Source organism: Streptopelia decaocto, assembly GCF_964273445.1.
Source record: "Streptopelia decaocto genome assembly, chromosome: 4".
Taxonomy (NCBI): Eukaryota; Metazoa; Chordata; class Aves; order Columbiformes; family Columbidae; genus Streptopelia; species Streptopelia decaocto.
In genome coordinates this window covers 52,049,991-52,068,576 of record NC_138658.1, presented here as the reverse complement: position 1 = coordinate 52,068,576, position 18,586 = coordinate 52,049,991, and the positions used below count along the sequence as shown (strand labels likewise).

Here is an 18,586-nt window from a genome sequence, read left to right as displayed (position 1 = left end):
TAGCACTGTGTCTCATCTGTGAATCTGTGATTCTGCAATTCTGTGTCCAATGATGTCTTGAAAACCTCCAGCAGTGGGGACTCTACCACATTGGCAGGGAGATTGTTCTAGTGCTCCTTGCTTCTTCCATGAGAAAAGGAGATCCCTGTGAAGAAGAGCCTCCCTCCTCTTTGTAGTCACCCTTTAAATACCAGAATACTGTGATGAGGTGCTCCTAAGCCTTTTTTTCTCTAGGGAGAACACTCCAGGTAGAAGAGACCTAACTGACTCCTTATGCAGCAGATTCTCCAGCTCTCTGATCATCTTTGTGGCTTTCCCCTGGACCGTCTCCCGTCTGTCCCTGTCTTTCTTGAATTGTGGGGAATCACAACTGGCCATGATAGTCCAGGTGCAGCCCGACTAACACCAAGTGGGATGATCACATCTCTCTCTTTGCCAGCAATGCCTCCATGGATCAAATGCCCCTGTTTATCCCCCGGGATCAAATTTGCCTTTGCTGCTGCAGCAATACACTGCTGCCTCATGTTCAGCCTGCTGTGCACCTGGTCCCAGCAAGGCTGCTCCCCAGGTGCACAGCCTGAGCTCTTCGCTTATTCCACCCCAGGGATTTAGGCCAAAATCATGTTAGTGCAGCCCTTGGGCCTACTGGGCCAGTATTCTCAACTATAAAATAGGATTAATGTGTAATAAAGACTATCCAGCTATCATCTACCTCTGTTAAAGGTTAAATTATTGGGGATTATGCTTTGTTGCACTTCTATTATTGGGTGTTACTGGTTGCTGCACTTTCTCCCAGTAAGTATATTACACAAGGGCATGCTCCTCACCACACCCCCCAACAACAAAAACAACACAGCAAAAAAACCCACAACTACCACAGTCTATATCAAACTCTTAACTTCCTCCCTTAGGCAGAAGGAGGCACAAAATTCCTAACATCTGCATGAAACCCTGAGTATTTATTCATGTTAATTTATATTCAAAACAAAACAATTTTGATGTGATAGATTTATATTTAAGTTTTACTTATATTCAAAGTAGGAAATAACATTCCTTCTAACAACTCAATGTTTATAATGATGATACAATGAGAGGTAACTATTACAAAGTGATTAACAGTTGACTTTACATGATCATGTATTAAACTTGCAGACATTATATTCCTGTAAATTAACATAATTTCAGGCATTTAATAGTATTATCAATGGTACAACTAAACAGGTACCTCCAGAACGGAACATTTAGATTTTTCCTTATGTATAAAGCTCAATTACCAAAAATATAAAAATCCTAAAGTAATTTGAAATACATGAAAGGAAAAAGTGCTATGGCAGAAGTTTACTATTTTTATCTGTGGAATAATTTATAACTTTCAAGAATTTGGTGCATTTTTAGGCACTGTTTTTGTATTTTTATTTGCCTGAATTGTACAGCAGGACTTGAGATGCCCAAAAACTGTTTAAGATAAATTTAAGGCAACCAAGTGCAAAAGCTCAGTGTACATTAGATATATGTAAACAGAACATTTCATAGTAGAAATTTACAACTATTACAAGTCCATAGTATTGACAAAGGCCAAACCATTCTGCCTAGCAACACAAATGCAAAATGCAGCTACGCTAATCAAGCCAAGAACTACACATTCCTGGAAATAAAATACCATTTTCTCTAACACAAAGCAGGTGCATTACATTGCTGTGCTAAAACTGCTCTGCTTTTCCCCCTCTACATAACATGCAGCCTCTCACAGGTTTGTTCTGTTCCATTTAGCTATGTACCAGCCAACAAGAGAGCTCCCAAAGTTAAAGCAAAATGCACAACACAGCAAAGATGGAATGTGAATGTAACAGATATTGGACCTTTTTAAAAAAATACAGTACCTAGGATTCCTCGTTTTAAACATTTTTCAGCATATTGCATAGCAGTGAATTCATCTGCTACCTAAAACTGTTGTTGTTGACCCACATGGAGTTCCTCTTCGATTCTTCTTTCAGTTTTCTTTCATACTGTACAATGGGTCCACAAGCTTATTGTGCACATGCATTAAACCTTGGGGGGAAAGCAACAATGCCAGCTTTACATTAGTTATACTTTGTCAACATCTCTTTCTAGCCACATTTTTATTTGGAGTTTGCCTCAAAGTATACTTTCTAAATTGTTCACTGAAGAGACTAACAATAGCTATTTAAAGTAGTTTAAAATAAATCAAAGACAGCATCTATGTTCTTGCATCACTTGAATACTATCGACATGTTCAGTGTTAAGGCAGCAGAGATGACTTAACAGACCCATCAAAAAGCAGATCTGGAATACTTCAAAACGAATTGAATACATGAGATCCACCCATCTTCCTTTGTATTAAAAACTGCATAACAGCAACATAAAATTCCCTCATACCAGTTTCTCATAAAAATCAGATGTACATATACTGATACAGCTTGAATTGCAATGTTCTAGTATTGTGGTATTACTGTTTTTGTAATTAATATTGTATGTGTGGTCCCAGGCATGCAAAACCAAACTCAAAGTACCCAGACTGTTAATGCAGATTCAGAACTCCAGTAGCTGACCTGTCTTCTATTCTAGCTGGGCTTTTTTGGTCATGTATACAAGTCATCTATAGCTGTGATTAGGGAAGTTGTTGTTTGTTTTTTTTTTTTTTTTTCCTATTCAGATACATTAATTTTGGAAAGTGCTGAGGAGACGAGCAATTAAAAAACAGGCATTACTTTCTGTACTTTGTTACAATTTAGTAATAATGTTACCTATATCTAGGCATGTATGACATTCAGCACTGGTATGTTTTTAACCTCATTTCACCTTAAGGACTAATAACAGTAACTGATAGGTGTTCACAGTCTGCAAAGTCCATTTTAGCACCAAACTAAAGATTAATTTCTAAAATTACACATTTAAGTAATATGCAACCTTAATAGTAGATAAATTTTCTTAAACCACAAAAGAAGTATGACAGTAGTGCACATTTTAGTGATTATCTAAGGCAAAGAATATTCAAATACCTTTGCTATATAATGGATCTGGTGGCAAACCTAGTGTCACTGTTTAGTTATTCAAATTTCATGTTGCTGCAATCTCAGGCCATTACTGTAGGTGACCATAACATAAGACATTTTATGCAGCATCTATTTCTAATCAGTGATTATTTAAAAGCAGTTGTTACTATTTTCTTCTCCACTTGGTGTCACAGCCATACCAAACTGCCAACACACCTATAACTGATTCAAGAATCCAGCTCATTCTGTCTCTAGAGGTAATGATGTCACTTATATATTTTTGCAAAAAAACCCTCAAACCTTAGAAGGCAAAATAACTGAAGAGTTTCTTCAATTTCATGAAGGGTAACTATTGGGATGATGTACATAGAAAAGATCAAGTTAATACTTTTCAGGCATTTAACAGTAAGCATGAAAATATTAAGTGTACAGCTGCATGCACTACTCAAACTAGAACCATGTTTTGAACTTTAAAGCATTCTATTTCCTAGTAGTGTTCTTCTCTTCTAAATTAGGGAAATATAATTGCCCCCTTCCTAGAAGCACAAAAAAATGCTTACAAAGTATTGCCTCTGCCATACGTAATGAAGGATATTAAAATACTGTTAGTGAAATTGTTTCAGGAAATAGAAACAAAAGCTTTTTTAAAGTCCTTACTTGATAGATGCAAAACCAATTATTTCAAAAGGAAAGTCACTGTATGTTCTAGTATGCTTTGAATAAACAGATTTCTGCATACAGTTTTAAGAGCATGCACCAGTATGGAAAAACTACCCTGAATTAACCAATTCGTAAATTCAAAAGTAATTTTCTGTTTCATTCTGCAAGAAAGTTAGCTTTCCCTTTTCCAATAAGAATATTTACGTACACTTGATAATTTTAGCTTCTGATAGTTTTTTCAGGAAGTGGGAAAAAAGTGAAGTTGAGTTATTCTAGTTACCAGCCAGTGTGGTATTTGATTATTGAAAGTAGTTGAAGTTTCTTATAGTACCTTGAGATTTTTAAACGGTGAAAAAAATTCACAGTAAATAGCTGCCATAATTAGCAGTCATTAAGAACTTCTTAGCTTACTAAGAAGTCTAACATGAAGATCAAGAATCAGAAATTATTTCAAATCTGACCCACACTGATTTCTCCACCATCTTAAAAGCAGAAAATCTGGCTGATTTAAGAATAGGTAAAATTAAGCAAGTTTAAGGTAAACAAACTTTTTAAGAATTCTATTGCTCTGTATTACAGGGTAAATAAATACAGTGTGACACAACAGAACACATTCATATACTGTAGCCCTTGGTTTTTTTAAAGCAACATTCAGTGTCATTCATACCTAGTAATTCTACATTAGGTTTATATATTTCCCAAGCAAAGCTTTTGTTTATATGAAATACAGGACTGAAGTTTAAAATTTACCCAAGCAGTTCAAGAAGTTTGTCTTTGAAAACAACAATAAGTACTATCTAGCCATGTGATACAGGTGAAGACTAAAACACCCTGCCCCCACCCAGTACATAGCAGAGAACAGCATGCGGAAAGAATCCAAATTTAACAAGTTGGCCACAAATTATATCAGGATAAAAATCACATTAATGCCAGAATTGCAATCTAATACATATATGGACACTGGTGATATAAAGGCCTAAATAACAACCTATGAAATTACAGTCCTGATCTCAGATGCCTCAACTATCATAAGTATCCATGCTAGTGAGAAAGGTGGCGGATTTACACAATTACATTTGCTGCGCCGATATAGTTAGGAGAAAACTACTTTTCTCAGCTTCTACAGTCTTAGTGAAACAGAAGTCACAACTGGGAACCCCCAATGACTACCAAAAATCCCAGCTTACTTTAAGCTTGCCTCAATATACCTACTACAAATATGAAAAGCACAGTAAAAGGCTGCAATGTATTAAGTCAGTATAGATTGTTATGCCAATCACACTGTATGACAAATGTCCTCAGGTGGCTTCAAAGTCCGTATCACACATTTCAAGCTTACTAGACAGCACATTACAGCACATGGCAAAAGCAGCATGAAAATATATCAGGATTAATAAATGCATCAAGTTTTCTTTAAATGAAACTTTCCAGTGTTTTTAAGACAAGTATTCTGGAGCACCAGACTGCTTCGCTTTTATATATAGATGAAGATTACTAAACTATCATTTCAAATTGGAAGTAAATGGAATATTTTTCTAAAGCGGACTTGTCAGGAATGTAAGAAACAAGTTATGCCTCCTAGCACTTCTCCATTCACAAGAAATAAGTTAACAGTAAGTATTTTGAATATATAACATTATACATTATCTACTGTAAAGTGTTGGAAGGCTCAGACTTAAATGAATATAATTTATTTTTATTTTTAAATATGTTTAACCTCTGATTCAGTGCTCACCTTTAAAGTACTTCACAGTTTTAACTCTTAGTTCTAAAGTAGCATCTTCATCACACACGAAGATAGTACGAGGGTGTTGCTGGAAAGCAGAAACTGTCCACATGTGATTGACTCCTTCTTCAATTGCTTTGTACAGTGCAAAAGCTTTATGTGCACCTGTTATAAGAATCATCACCTGCAAAAAAAAAAAAAAAAAAAAGACTCTCTACTTTCAGTCCCAGTATCAGTACCAACTAGTCTTGAAAACAGACACATGCAACTAGAACTAAATGAGTTCTTACTTCTCTAGCATCCATCACTGTACCCACACCAACTGTTAGGGCCATAGTTGGTACTTTAGATAAGTCTCCATCAAAGTATTTAGCATTTGCCAAAATGGTGTCCATTGCTAAAGTCTTTAATCTTGTTCTTGAAGACAAACTTGATCCGGGTTCATTGAATGCAATGTGGCCATCTGGACCAATGCCTTTTCAAAGTTAAAAAAAGTAAATCATTCCAGACCTGTGAGTCAACAAATATCCTTAAACACTGTAAATGAATAAAGAAGTTTTAGGACTCATTCTTTTCTTTTGGTTCCCAGTTTTCAATAAAAAGCATTCAAAACTTACTTGAAATTAAGTTATTAGAAACTTGGACACCAGCCATTCTCTTTTGGTATTCATACAGATTCTTTGTTAATCACAGAACTTTCTTAAACCATAAGTGAAAAAAAGAGTGGGTTAAACCAAGATATGAACACAGTGATTAAACAGTCAGTGTATTTGTTGTAATCACAGCCAACCATAGAGCATTTCCTCATACCTCCAACAAACAGATCAATCCCCCCTGCTTCTTCAATTTTCTTTTCAAATGCATCACATTCCGCCTGTAAGTCTGGAGCATTCCCATCAAGGATATGAGCATTATTTGGATCTATGTCAATGTGCTTAAAGAAGTTATTCCACATATAGGAATGATAGCTCTCTGGATGATTTCTGGGAAGCCCTGAAATCATTTAGAGTGAAATTAACATATTACAAGATTTAACCAAACAGGCTTAATTCTAGTCTATGTGTAACCAATGCAGGGCATGCAAGACAAACTTAAGTAGTCAGATAAAGCAATATTTGAAATCACAGTGAGAAGAAAAATTTCCTCTTGGCATGCATAAGGTGAATGGTCTAACATTTACAAGTGTAAAGTCTTTAAAAGAAATGCGGTCACAACACTATGTGACAAAATACTTTCTACAGAAATACTGTGAAGTAATTCACAAGCACTGAATTTAACCCAGGATCCACCTGGACTAGTTTATTATTTGCATTTTTGCAGATAAAGGAATAGAGAAAAATGCTTAAGATGAACCCACAGACATAAGTCAAACTTACAAGTGCAAGCATACTACACTGATCTTGTGTTTTGTCAAGTATTTAACTGTTTTAATAAAGGAAGAAAAAAAATTAAGTATAGTATGTTCTCAAACAATTAGCACATCTTACCTACATATTCATCCATGTTGAAAGTCTTCACATATTTGAAAGAGAGATCTCCATTTCTGTGATATTCTATCAGCTTTTTGTAGCATCCCAAAGGTGTACTTCCTGTTAAATATAAGTTTTTCTACCATTCTATTTATCTGCATAACCTTTTCAGTGTATTTAAATCTCTTCATAGTCAGATTTTGCTACAATGCTTTTCAACATAAAAGAAATCTGTTATTTCTCATTTACTATTTCTGAGCTTCTCAAACTTTATCACAGCTTTTTACACAAATCAAATCCATATTTAAACAGAAATATGTTGGAATATTACCAAAAATACATTTGAGATCTTTTAAATACTGTATCTGTTAGCATGGATACAAACATAGTTCTAGGTTTAGTCATTTACATAGGCTTTAAGTAAGACTTGCCTGTTGGTAGACCAAGTGTGAAGTATCTTCCTTGACTTGGCTTGAATTGGATAATACGATTACAGATGTATTTTGCTGCCCATTCACTAGCCTGGTCATAATCTTCAAGAATTACTAGCCTCATTATAGCTGTGAAGAGCTTGTATGATAAAATAAACTCAAACCTGGAGAAAATGTCAGAGTTTTAAAAATAAGCACCCCATAAATAGTTGTAAAATGTTTAGATTAGAGAGGAGATAAAAAATGGCCTTTTATATAGGTGAAGTATTGCACTAACTAACATATTTTACTTGCATAAGCATATTGCACTCTTGCACTCCTAGTTCAAGCTGGACTGTGGGACAATCAAAAGAAAAGCTACAGAATCCAAGTGATTACAATGAAAATATTTATTAAAATTCACAAACTAATTTAAAGTAACTTGTAGGAAAAAAATAAAACAAAGAAAGAACAAGCCATTTTGAATTTCAGTCTTTTAATAAGTTACTAGTGTTAGAAAAGAGGAAATACTGTGCCTTAACTAAAAGCAAACAAATAAGTAAACAAATATTGAAATTAACTCTGGTTTCTCATGAGCATCTGAATGCCTGAAATTCGAAAAACAAGGCCTAGAACTACCCCATTATTCCATCTTCAAACTAGATAATTGAAAGTAAACAATTAAAACTCCTTTCACTCCTGTTCTAGCCCCATAACAATGCTTCGGAAAGCTTATTAATCTGCAAAAATAGGATAATGCATTAGAGATAATTTGAAATCTCTATAATTCAAAGAAAAAATACCTATGAGGTCTCTTTTTTTTTTTTTTTAATTTTCAACATAAATCAGTCACTCTTTAAAGGCTCCAATTTTGACTGCAAGTATATCAACCCTTAAGATGAATAGTTAGAAAACAAGCTTGGCTGTTAAAAGTACATGAGCATCTCTTGCATTTACATAAAACTACATTTTCCATGAGTTTCTGCTTAACAGAGTCAGGTAATTATCAGAAAGACTGAGGCTCTTTAGCCAGTTCACAGTGCATTACTCTTCTCTTCCCAGGTCTAAGTATTCTTGGCATTAGCCAGAAGACAACGTGTCAGAAGCAAAGGCCAACTAAGTGCCAAACCACCACTAGCATGCACTACTCTTAGTTAACCCAAAATGAGATACCAGCTTCAGCAGAAATAAGAAACAAACTACAATAGTGTTTAACAGGGTGACATCTGTACATCCTGCCAAACAGGGAAGGACACAAACACCACGTTCTGCTGACTCTGCTGCCTCCTCTCCCGGACAGTGAACTCGTGACAAGTCAAACTTACCCTTGCAGAGGAAACGCTATGGCACAAGTCCGGAAAAACTGAACACATACACTCGAGAACAGAAACAGAGACCCCGCGGCTTTAGGGCAGCACCGTAAAGCTTTAACGATTTCACCCCCAGAACACGGTGACGCTCTCCGAGAGCGACCCATCAACGGGCACCACAACGACCGCGAAGTTTTGGCCGAGGCCACTTTTTAGAGTGGGGTTGGCGAGTCTACACTGTTGGAGGGAGAGCCCTACTGCACAACCGCCTCCGCCCCCCGGGGCCTACGGCACCGCGGCACCCGCAGGGCCAGCAGCAGGGCCCAGCCTCACCCCGCCAACCAGCGCGACGCTGCCCGGCCCCGCTCACCCCCAGGAAAGCTCACAGCGGTCACCAGCGGAACCAGGGCTGGCAAGCCAGTGCGGAAGAAGGACGGGACCAGGACAAGACCAGCACCCAGCGAAGCGCCCACGGCCCCCGCTCCTCCGCCGCTAACAGCACCCGGAAGCACCTGCGAGACCGGAAATAGCCTCGCGGGGCGGTGCCGCGCATGCGCGGGGCAGCGGTGTCCGAAAGGAGCGTTTTGGGGCAGCCGGGTGGAGTTGTGGGAGGGGAGTTCCATGTTTCTCTGTGGGTCCCTTTCTCGGAGGAGGGTCTATGAAGCAGCTAATGGGGTGGGTAGGGGCTGCTGCGAAAGTACTGCGCTGTTTTATACGCTGGATTCGTGTGTCTGCGTGAGGCCTTTCCTCAGAGCCCCACTATGGGGGAAGCACGTGGCACAGTGAGATTTTAATAAGAAAAGTTTGCATTTAACTTCATTGTTTACTTAAAACGGCTGCAAAAGAGGCTGTTTATAGTTACTGCAAAAAATAATACGTAAAGTGTTAATTTATTTCTCTTTTTGCTTTAAAAGCAGTCAAATAATTTCATAGATGTAACTAAGCTGTAATCTAATACAGATATGGTATGATAGATCTTAATGCATTATTAGGAAAGGGTTAGTAGTCCTAAAGGGTATTTCTTCAGAATTGAGTGGTGGAAATGCAAAAGAGCAAGCTATGGAATTCTGAATATACGTGCATGAATATGCTGTAGGCTTCACTGGGGCCTTGCTGTATTAAAGACCAGGGTAAATCTCTTTACTGGGAATCACTATGACTGATGAAAAACATTAGAATTGAAGGCTGCTTGGGGAGGTGGTATAAAAAAAAATCGTTGTAATGAACATTTAATTAAGAACTGTTGTTTTTACATAACTGAGGACCTGGTGCCTGATCGTAGCAGGGAGGAAGGACCGAGAGACATCGGACTATGAATTCTTAATGTAATACACAGTCTTTTCCCAGAATATGTACTAACACCTGTATACATACTGATACCTGTATTGATAAGTTAATATAGGGAGAAGAGAAGCCAGAGTACCAGGAATCCATATCTTAAATAGATTGATAAAAGGAAGGGTATTGTATGCGTCGGGATAGTCTGTAAACTCTGAAGTAACCAACCAGTGGGGAACAGGGGAGGGAAATGCAGCTGGAATTTTGGGGAGATACAAGCAGGGGCTTTTTGCCCTATTAGGTGTGCCTACCTTTAGGTAGAACACCCAATCTTGCAAAATCATTATTAAAATATGCTTTGCCGTGAGATCCTGCCTGGGCCTATTATATTTGCAAAATAATTGTTTCCTGCATCTGGAATCACACTCACATGAACATAATATGTTTTCCGGTAACCTGATTAGAACTACTGCAAGGTAGTTTAGAAAGATTGAGTAATATTTTGCCAAAGGCATGAAGGGTGCTTTTGCAACCTTGTGAGAAAAAAAATATCTTATTGGAGTCTTTGAGGCTTAGCAGGCAAGCAATAAAAATATATTTTTTTTTCAAAATCTGTGTTTTGTTTGAATATAACTTTCAAATATCAGCAACTTGATTTAGCTCATGCCTGTTCTACATAGAAAGTCTTTGTCTCATAAGTTTTATTAGGTCCTAAAGGATATTGCTTTCTCTTGATTAACGTTCTGAGCCTCTACTGCTCTAATTGTTTCAGAGGATGCTGCAGTAGAGGTTGTGATTTTCAAATCTCGTGTAATGACCAAAGCTTGGCCTCTGGAGTTTCATTCTGTTTTTCCTTAGCTGTATGGACCATGTATAACACTTCAGTGGTAAACTAGTTTTGCGTATAACAGACTAGTTAACACATTTCTTTGGTGCCTACATGCCTAGGTCACCAGATTTGTAGGTAAGATCCTTTTATTTTCATGGTGTGCACTGTTCTCTGAAATGAAAGGTCAATGTAAGAGACTACTTACTAGTTTTCTCATGGTCCAGCATCTATCTGTGCTTCTCTCTTCATCAGCTCCCTGCTGTCCTGCTGATATTGTCTATTCACTGTCTTTGCATCATTAGTGTTGCCAGCTTGTAGCTGAAGGTAGCAGCAATGGGCTTCTGTACTCCCCTAGAATCTTTACCAGCTACCCAGATCTAAAGAGGATAAATTGTTTCTGAGGATTTTTGCTTTAGTGTACACTTGCTACCTGCTGCCTTGACAAGGTAAGGGTGGTGCATGCCCAAATGGGTGGTACAGCAGGAACAGGAGTTTGCATTACCCCCTTTTCCCTTGGCAGAACAGTGTCACTCAACTTTCAGGCTTCCCACCTCTGATCCAGTTCCCAGTTCTAATCTCTAGGTGTGACCCTACCATATATTCCTTATCCTGCTGTAGTTCATTGGTTTTGTTCATCATTGCACACAAAGTTGTCATATCAAACCAAGATCTGTCACACAAGTTTTGTTGATTTCCACAACTTGAAAATCCACTTAATTCATTACTAATCAAAAAAATCTTAAAATTCAGATAATAGGCTCTCCCATGTTGCGTATTCTCCAGGAGATGAGTGAGTATGTGATGTGTTGTTCTATACCCAGTGGAACTTTCTGCACTTTTTCCTGCTGCCTCTATATTCTGAACAACCTTCTGTGTCTGTTGCCTTTTAGCAAACTTGGCAATATTATCAACTACTTATATTTTACTTACTCTTAGACAAATGCTCTGTCTTCTGTGAGCACATTCAATTCTACCTCTCCTTGTTACTTTGCAAATGCATAGGGTATGATTTTTCCCACGTCATTCTTCAGATTTTTCTTTCTAACTAGTAGCATATGCAAAATGCTTTATATGCACTGAGTGTTGTTGCTAGCAATTAGATGAAGTTTTAATTCCTTATTAGGTTTTATTGAGTAGCGTGACTAGTTTTTTTTAAACCTCACAGTCATAGCATTTAAAATCCCTGTGTCTTTCTGTTGCTTCTGGGAGCAGTGTTTCTGTGATAATATTTTTTTTTTAGTTGCCCCTTCTGTTAAGTATTAATTCATTTACTCTAGTTATGGCAATGTGATTTTTACAAATCTGCTATGATCAGGTGGCTTTTGTGCTGCTTTTTTAAAACCTGTGTTTAAGCAACTAGTTATTTAAACTGGATGTACTTCAGTAGTAACCAAGCTGCATTGAATTTTACCCAAGGAGGCCCACCTGAACTTGAATCAATTTTTTTAACAAGGTAGCTATTACTTCAGATTCATTCCTTTTTAGTTTGAAGAGTGACGGGTCCTGCCCAAACTTGGGACCCATGAAGGAATATTACTCAAATGGATGTTCACATGTAGAAAAGACCAAGAAGCAGCCAAAAAGGTTGAAATGAAGATATTTACCAAGGCATTAAATGTAGAGGTTGAGAAACAAATAATTGATGAAAAGACTTTAAAAAGGACTACCTTCTACTACCTTGCTGAGTTAAGCTGTGCTGTGTAACAAGTGTGCAAATCAGGAATAAGGACACAATAAAGCAGCAACTGAAACCTTTTAGAGGGTGATAACCCTATGGGGAGAAGGAGGAAAACTGCAGTGGAGAGAAGATTTTGTGGGTTTGGTTTGTTGTGGTTTGTTGGTTTTTTTTTTTTGGCCGGTTGTTTTTTTTTGTCTGTTTTGTTTGCTTGTGGTGTGTTTTTTTTTTTTGTTTTTGTTTGTGTTTTTCTGTTTGTTTTTTAAATTTTCAAGGCTCTGAAAGAATGTGAAGACAGTGGTAATTAACCCTGCTACTCCATTCTATGCCACAGGGTCAATAGCCTCCTGTTTTCTTGTGACTAAAGCATGCTGAATTTCTGGTAACTTCATTTGTCTTCTGGACGTAAGCCTGAAAGGACTGAATCCACTTGGCAGCTTTGCTTACTGTTCCCAAAGACTGAAGATATTTTCACATACTCATGTATCCCTGTACTTGTCAACAGCTCTCTTCAAAGCTTCCTTGGTTAGATCTCACCATGTGTCTGTAAGCTGGGGAGTACCTGGCATATGACGTCTCATGGTTTTATGTTTTATGAAACAATCCCATTGGAACCATTTTCCAGTAAAATAGGAAACATCAGATTCTGTGATGCCAGGAATATGCCAACAGAGACACAAACAAAGCATCTAGATAGTATTTAGCACCATCTTAATTTTCACAGGCTAGGCTTTGTGGCACGTTGTGAAACTATGCACAAAAACAGAGAAGCACCCTATGCTTTCGTTTTCCATTTCTGTTCTTGCCATGTGCTTCCTACATAGATTCTGTTAGAAGCTGTGCTGAAACAGTTACCCCATACCAGCTGGTTCTGAACATCAGAGTCGATCACTACAGAGTAAGCAATAAAGGTGATGAGGGGAGGGGCACATGACAAACATTGTTCCATCACCCTATTACCTAATTGCTGGTAAACTCTTCGGTTTTTCAGAGTAGTGGCTCAGTGATGGTGTTTGTTCCTCAGGATTGCTTCATTTTGCCATGTAGAGAGAGCTGACGCAGGTAATTTCTGTGTGTGTCTCTGGAGTGGCAGGATATTTCTCCACAGGTGATTGTGCCTGAACCAACAGGCAGAGCTGCCTCCTACATTCCCTCCAGATAAGATCTCTCCTTCCTTGTGATGCAAGTGTCAGCTGCCCTGTAGATATGAATGCATAAACCGACGGTTGGCTTTGCCCTTGTGGTGGGGAACATTCTTAATGTATGCAGAGATGTGGAGAGAAATTTCTGACAGTGCTCTAAGCTGCTGTTTAAGCCTGTTCCTTTCTGGGTGCACAGTTCTTAGTTACCTGTCTCCCCTCTCCTAATGCACTCTTCCCCTGGGCTGAGTGAGCCCTTCCAGGAATATGACTGGGCTGAAATGTGTACAACAGGTTGTTCACTTGACAAACTGTTGCCTGCTGCATGTTCTGTGAACTGAAGAAGTTTCTAAAGGTAGAAATAAAGGGCATCAATCACAGGGTCCTTCACAGGCTTAAGACAAAAGCTGTGCCCTTATTTCAAGTGCTGTGTGATGGGGGACCACTTTTTTTTTTTTTTTTTTTAAAAAAAACAGATAATATCTGATCTAATGCTTCATGGATTTTTTTATAAGTCAAGAAGACTGATTGAAGTGTTTTTGTAAGGGTTGCTGTGTTAGCTGTTAAGGAACGAGAGTGAATGATGACAAGGGATATGAGTATTTGCTCAGCGTGCTAACTCTTGTCTGCCCAGTTAGGCAGCCTGATGAAAGCGTGGGTGGGCTGATTCACAGTAGCTGCAGGACCATTGCCAGAATGTGGTCAGCTGAGTGGTGGGGGGAATAAGACATCTGTCTTGGGTGGTTGAATTCTAGCTAATCTTAAGCATCTCTTTTAGAAAAATGTGAATAGCCTGGATATGGAAGTTTGTAAAGAGTGAATATATGAATATGTAGTCAGCTGAATTACAGCTCAGGTGGCAGTGTTTCAAAATTTAGCTAGTGGTGGTCGTTTCAGATTCTTACATGAATAGTCTTTCTATTTTAACTGCACATGTGTTGGGAAAATCAGTTTTCTGATTATCTTTTCTCAGGAAGCCACAATGCAGGCACACAGTGTATCTGTAGTCCTATGTCACAATATCCTGTCAGGCAAATGGACAGCTGCTTGCTCTTCTCTGCCTCCTCTACCATCGTGCTTCGACAGGGTAGGGAGGCCATGCTGAAGAAGAACAGGAGGGCCTGACCCTGATGTTAATTGCTCCATCTAGAATGTCACATTACCATGTGCTGCACAAAGCCAATGAGAAAGCAGCAGAAGTAGTAGGTGTTTCTGTAGAGATTATTGAGATTTGGCACAAAAAGATGCTTGATATGTTTAATACTCTACCCTATTCCAGCTACGCACGTGGGAATAGCTTCCCTGGTTTTACAGCCAGCAAACGTTTTACTAGCTTATCTGCAGGCCATCCTGTGCCAGTCAGCTCAGTGCTTGGAAGTGTTTCTGGGTATATGTCATTTATAAGTATCAAGAAACTCCACGACTCCCTAGTGCTCATGAAAATTTTGTGTATCCCTACACAAAACTAATGCATAACAATGAAAACCTTCATGTAGTTGCTAAAGCAATATTACAGCTTCTACAGCCACTAGGTAGACATCATTTAGATTTCAATTCCACCATTACTTAAAACTTGAAAGATAAAGAAAGTTAACTGGAAGAGTTCCCACTTCAAAATTCCCTTTTAAATATTTCTCCCTGTAAAGTCTGTAATTTCTTAGAGCTCTCACTTCTGCAAATGTGTGAGAAAACACTAAACAGATACTTATGGACAATAATCTGGATGAAGTTTCTCTGGTCTAGAAGGATGGAAGAGGAATTAGAAAGTGTCTCAGTTCTTCTCAGTTTGTTTCAAAAACAGCTGACAAATTTTTATGCGGGAAATTAAACTTGTTAGTTGGCAGGCCATGATGTATTCAAAAGTTCATGTCAAAAACTCCTTTGACAGTGTTCAAAACTGTGACAGTGTGCAAAACTAAACCAGGATTAAAAGTTTCATGCTAGGCTTTCAAAGATGATGCGAGATAACAAGAAAGATCATGCTCAGTGTTTTTTATTAGTACTTGTAGTGAAAAGAATTTTGCATCTCATTTAATATTGCTCCTTTTATTGAAACTGACTTCGCCTTTTCTTAGAAAAGCTTGGAAAGAGCAGAGTTGTAAAACAGCTTCAAGAAATGTAGTTTGGACCTACTATCTCTCTCTTTATTGAATAAACCATTCAAATATCAGCCTTTGTTTTTGTTTGTTTGATTGGTTTTAAATTTTTTGTTTTGTTTTTTTCCTTGATATGTCATTATTTCGGCAGACTGCCTTGATGCGAAATGAACTGCCCTGTTCACCAGCCGTAGGGCTGGCTGCGAGGGGCGCTGCCGCGCCGTGTCCGGCAGGGGGCAGCAGAGGGCCGCCGCCGGGCCGAGCCGAGCCGAGCCCAGCTGAGCCCAGCTGGGCCTTGCCTAGCTGGGCCGAGTCGAGCCCCGCGGAGCCCTACTGGACCGGGCAGGGCCAGGCGGAGGGGAACAAAGCTGTTTTTGTGCAGTGTTCTCTCTTTCCAGATGGCTGCCTTCCCTTACCAGCCATTTCAGCTTCTGTTGTAGTTCTGTCATCATCTTAACCTCTGAATTCAGCGTTGCAAATCATTAGTTTGTTAAATACTCCATGTTAAATACCTTATGTTCTTTGTAGTCTGTCATACTGCCTTGTTTCTTTAGTCCAACTGTTGGCATGAAATGAGAATCAACTTTACACGCCTTTCAAAAAAGAAATTATATATATATATATATATATATATATATATATATACATAAAGACTCCAGTAAAATTGAATTCATATATTATTTTTCCAAGGTAATTTCTTTCAATATACATAACTTTAGTTTTGGAAACTCTGGTGGTGTCCTTTGCCATGCCAGCCGTTCAGTCATGCTAGACTGAGTCATGGCTCGAGCAGTTCAGAAGTATATTTGCGCCCACTTTGCAGAATGTGCAGCAAACTACTGATGGGTGATTATCTGGATTGACTTTGTATTTATTGCGCTGCCATTTTAACCATAGGTTTTCTGAATCTACCTCACACTTAGTCGCAATAACCCTCTGCCGATTAGATCTTAGAAAGTGGTTATCATCCAGGGGAGTTGCTGAATCTTGTGTCCCACCTGGGTCGTTGTTTCCTGGAAGGGAAGACAATAGTTCTGGCCCCACCTGCAGGTGTTACAAGTGGACTGAGAAGATAGAGAAGGCTTAAGCAAATTCTTCCCCCTGGCGAATTCTTTATTAATCCCTACAAACAGGAGCAGTTGCCGGTCCCCAAAGGGCAGGCTATTCTCTACTCACTGTACCTTTTGTGGTTGTGTACCTACCTGCTTTGTCCAGTTCTGGAGACAAAACAGTGGATCTCCAGGTGGGACCCAATTACAAACCCTTTTTCTCTCTTAATGCATGGCTGAGGTTTCTTTTTTGTTTGTTTTGTTTTGTTTTTTTCATTTTTGTTCTCACGTGAGGACTCCACAGAAATAGCCCCATTATTTTATTTGATTCATCTGATCTCTGTTGCCACCTGTCAAGCTAAAAGGGTTGTGATCAGCAGGCAGAGGAGTTGAAAGACCTGAGGACAGGATTGTCCCTGACTCTCTAACACTGCATCCTTTATTTCTTTAACAAAGTCCTTGTAGAGCCAGGATTTCCAAATACATTTTCTTTTTTTTTAAGATCTAAAAATATATAGAATGCAACCTATTTACTTCAAAACCTATAAAATCTATTCAGATTCTACAGATGGGTTAACACTGGCACAAAAGACAGAATATGAAAAAATGTGCATGTCTTAATTCACCTCAAGGTTAGTGCAGTTTGGGAAGGGAAAGAAATTTGTGGTTGACATTACTTTAAATTTTGCTTGTAGCAGGCAGACCAGGAAGCTTGAAATTATGCCAGGATCTGGATTAGGTAGGCAGAACAGGCAGAAAGGCAGGAAAGCATGAGCAAATGCTACAGTTTGCTGAGCTCTTGACACCTGGAGTCGCACCCACAGACAATCTAACTAAAAGAGTAACCTTTGTCTCTGCAGACATGGATGTAAGGGTGGCATGGGTATGGCCAAACAACTCACGGAGGCGGGGAGTTACGGTGTGTCACTCATCTTTGGTTAAGAGAGTTTGCACACAAGACTTTATATGAGTGTGCCTCTCCACAGTCAGTGTGCCATCCTTAAAGGTCACACTCTTTCCACCTTCTTTTCATAGTCTTCCTCTGTTGAGGCTTTGCCATGCTTGACATCCTCCTCTGGCAGGAAGGCTTGGGCCTCTCCTGGTGTTGCTGTGAACTATGAAGACGTCTGCCAAGGACAGTTTTCAGCAATCCTTTGTCTAGCTCCATATAAAACTAATACGAGGCTTCTGGAGCTGTCACACTGTTAGCATCAGGTTGTTTTCACTCTCTTAGGCAATGTTTATGACAGTGTCCCATGTCAGCTAATTTGCGTGTTATCAGTGATGTGAATGCTTTGCTTGTTAGTGGAAAACTTGTGCCTTTCAAAAGTTTGAGTTTAGTTGCTGCGTGTGTTTAGTGGGACAAGAGATACTATGTGGGAGCTGTTTTCTTCAGGCTGCTCTAGCACTGCCTCAGGATGTTTAGATAATGCAGAAAACAGGCTGCATGTTATTAATACCTCCTGTAGCTCTCTCTGAGGACCAGGTTTGTAAAGTACTTGAAGAATTTGTAGATCCCAGGCCTGAGTTGTGCTGCATATAAAGCAGTGCTAAGACTCACCCTGCCTGTTCTCACTGTAGGATTTTTACCTTGAAGGAATGAGACTGTGATTGTGGCTGTAAGATGGTGAATAGAAAATGAGGGGCAGACTCAGGCCAGATCTGAACCCAAGGTAGACCTGTCCATACTGATTACTTGAATCCGCATATTCAGCATTTTCAGTTTTTTTTTTTTTCCACTTTTCACTTATGCAGAAGAAGATATGTTAATTAAAAAGGGTGCACAGTTGTGAATGATGAAAACACAAAACTTGCAGAAAGATTTTTTGCCATGTGCTTTAAAATTCCATAGATTTAAAAAACCAAAAATCTGCCAATACAATTAATCTCAAAATTTTATTAACCTCATTACTAGAATGACTGTCCTCCTC

The 18,586-nt window shown here is 38.8% G+C and overlaps 1 protein-coding gene across 1 annotated transcript; it reads right to left on the bottom strand.

Annotated features, from left to right (window-relative positions):
• Positions 1-940: 940 nt before the first annotated feature.
• GNPDA2 (glucosamine-6-phosphate deaminase 2) lies at positions 941-9,124 on the bottom strand. Its single transcript, XM_082050400.1, has 7 exons — positions 8,605-9,124; positions 7,297-7,464; positions 6,888-6,985; positions 6,211-6,393; positions 5,691-5,875; positions 5,410-5,584; positions 941-2,049 (listed from the first exon to the last, which is right to left on the bottom strand). The coding sequence occupies exons 1-7, from the start codon at positions 8,754-8,756 to the stop codon at positions 1,991-1,993; spliced, it is 1,020 nt and encodes a 339-aa protein (XP_081906526.1). The 5' UTR covers positions 8,757-9,124; the 3' UTR covers positions 941-1,990.
• Positions 9,125-18,586: the final 9,462 nt, after the last annotated feature.

What these genes read in the sequence shown, in the direction of transcription:
- GNPDA2 (XM_082050400.1), bottom strand. Translation starts at nt 8,756, where the DNA reads ATGGGTCGCTCTCGGAGAGCGTCACCGTGTTCTGGGGGTGAAATCGTT. An exon ending in ATAGCGTTTCCTCTGCAAGG is followed by an intron (nt 7,465 to 8,604) that starts GTAAGTTTGACT and finishes CATTTTCTCCAG; the next exon opens with GTTTGAGTTTATTTTATCAT. An exon ending in GATTGATCTGTTTGTTGGAG is followed by an intron (nt 5,876 to 6,210) that starts GTATGAGGAAAT and finishes AACTTTGAAAAG; the next exon opens with GCATTGGTCCAGATGGCCAC.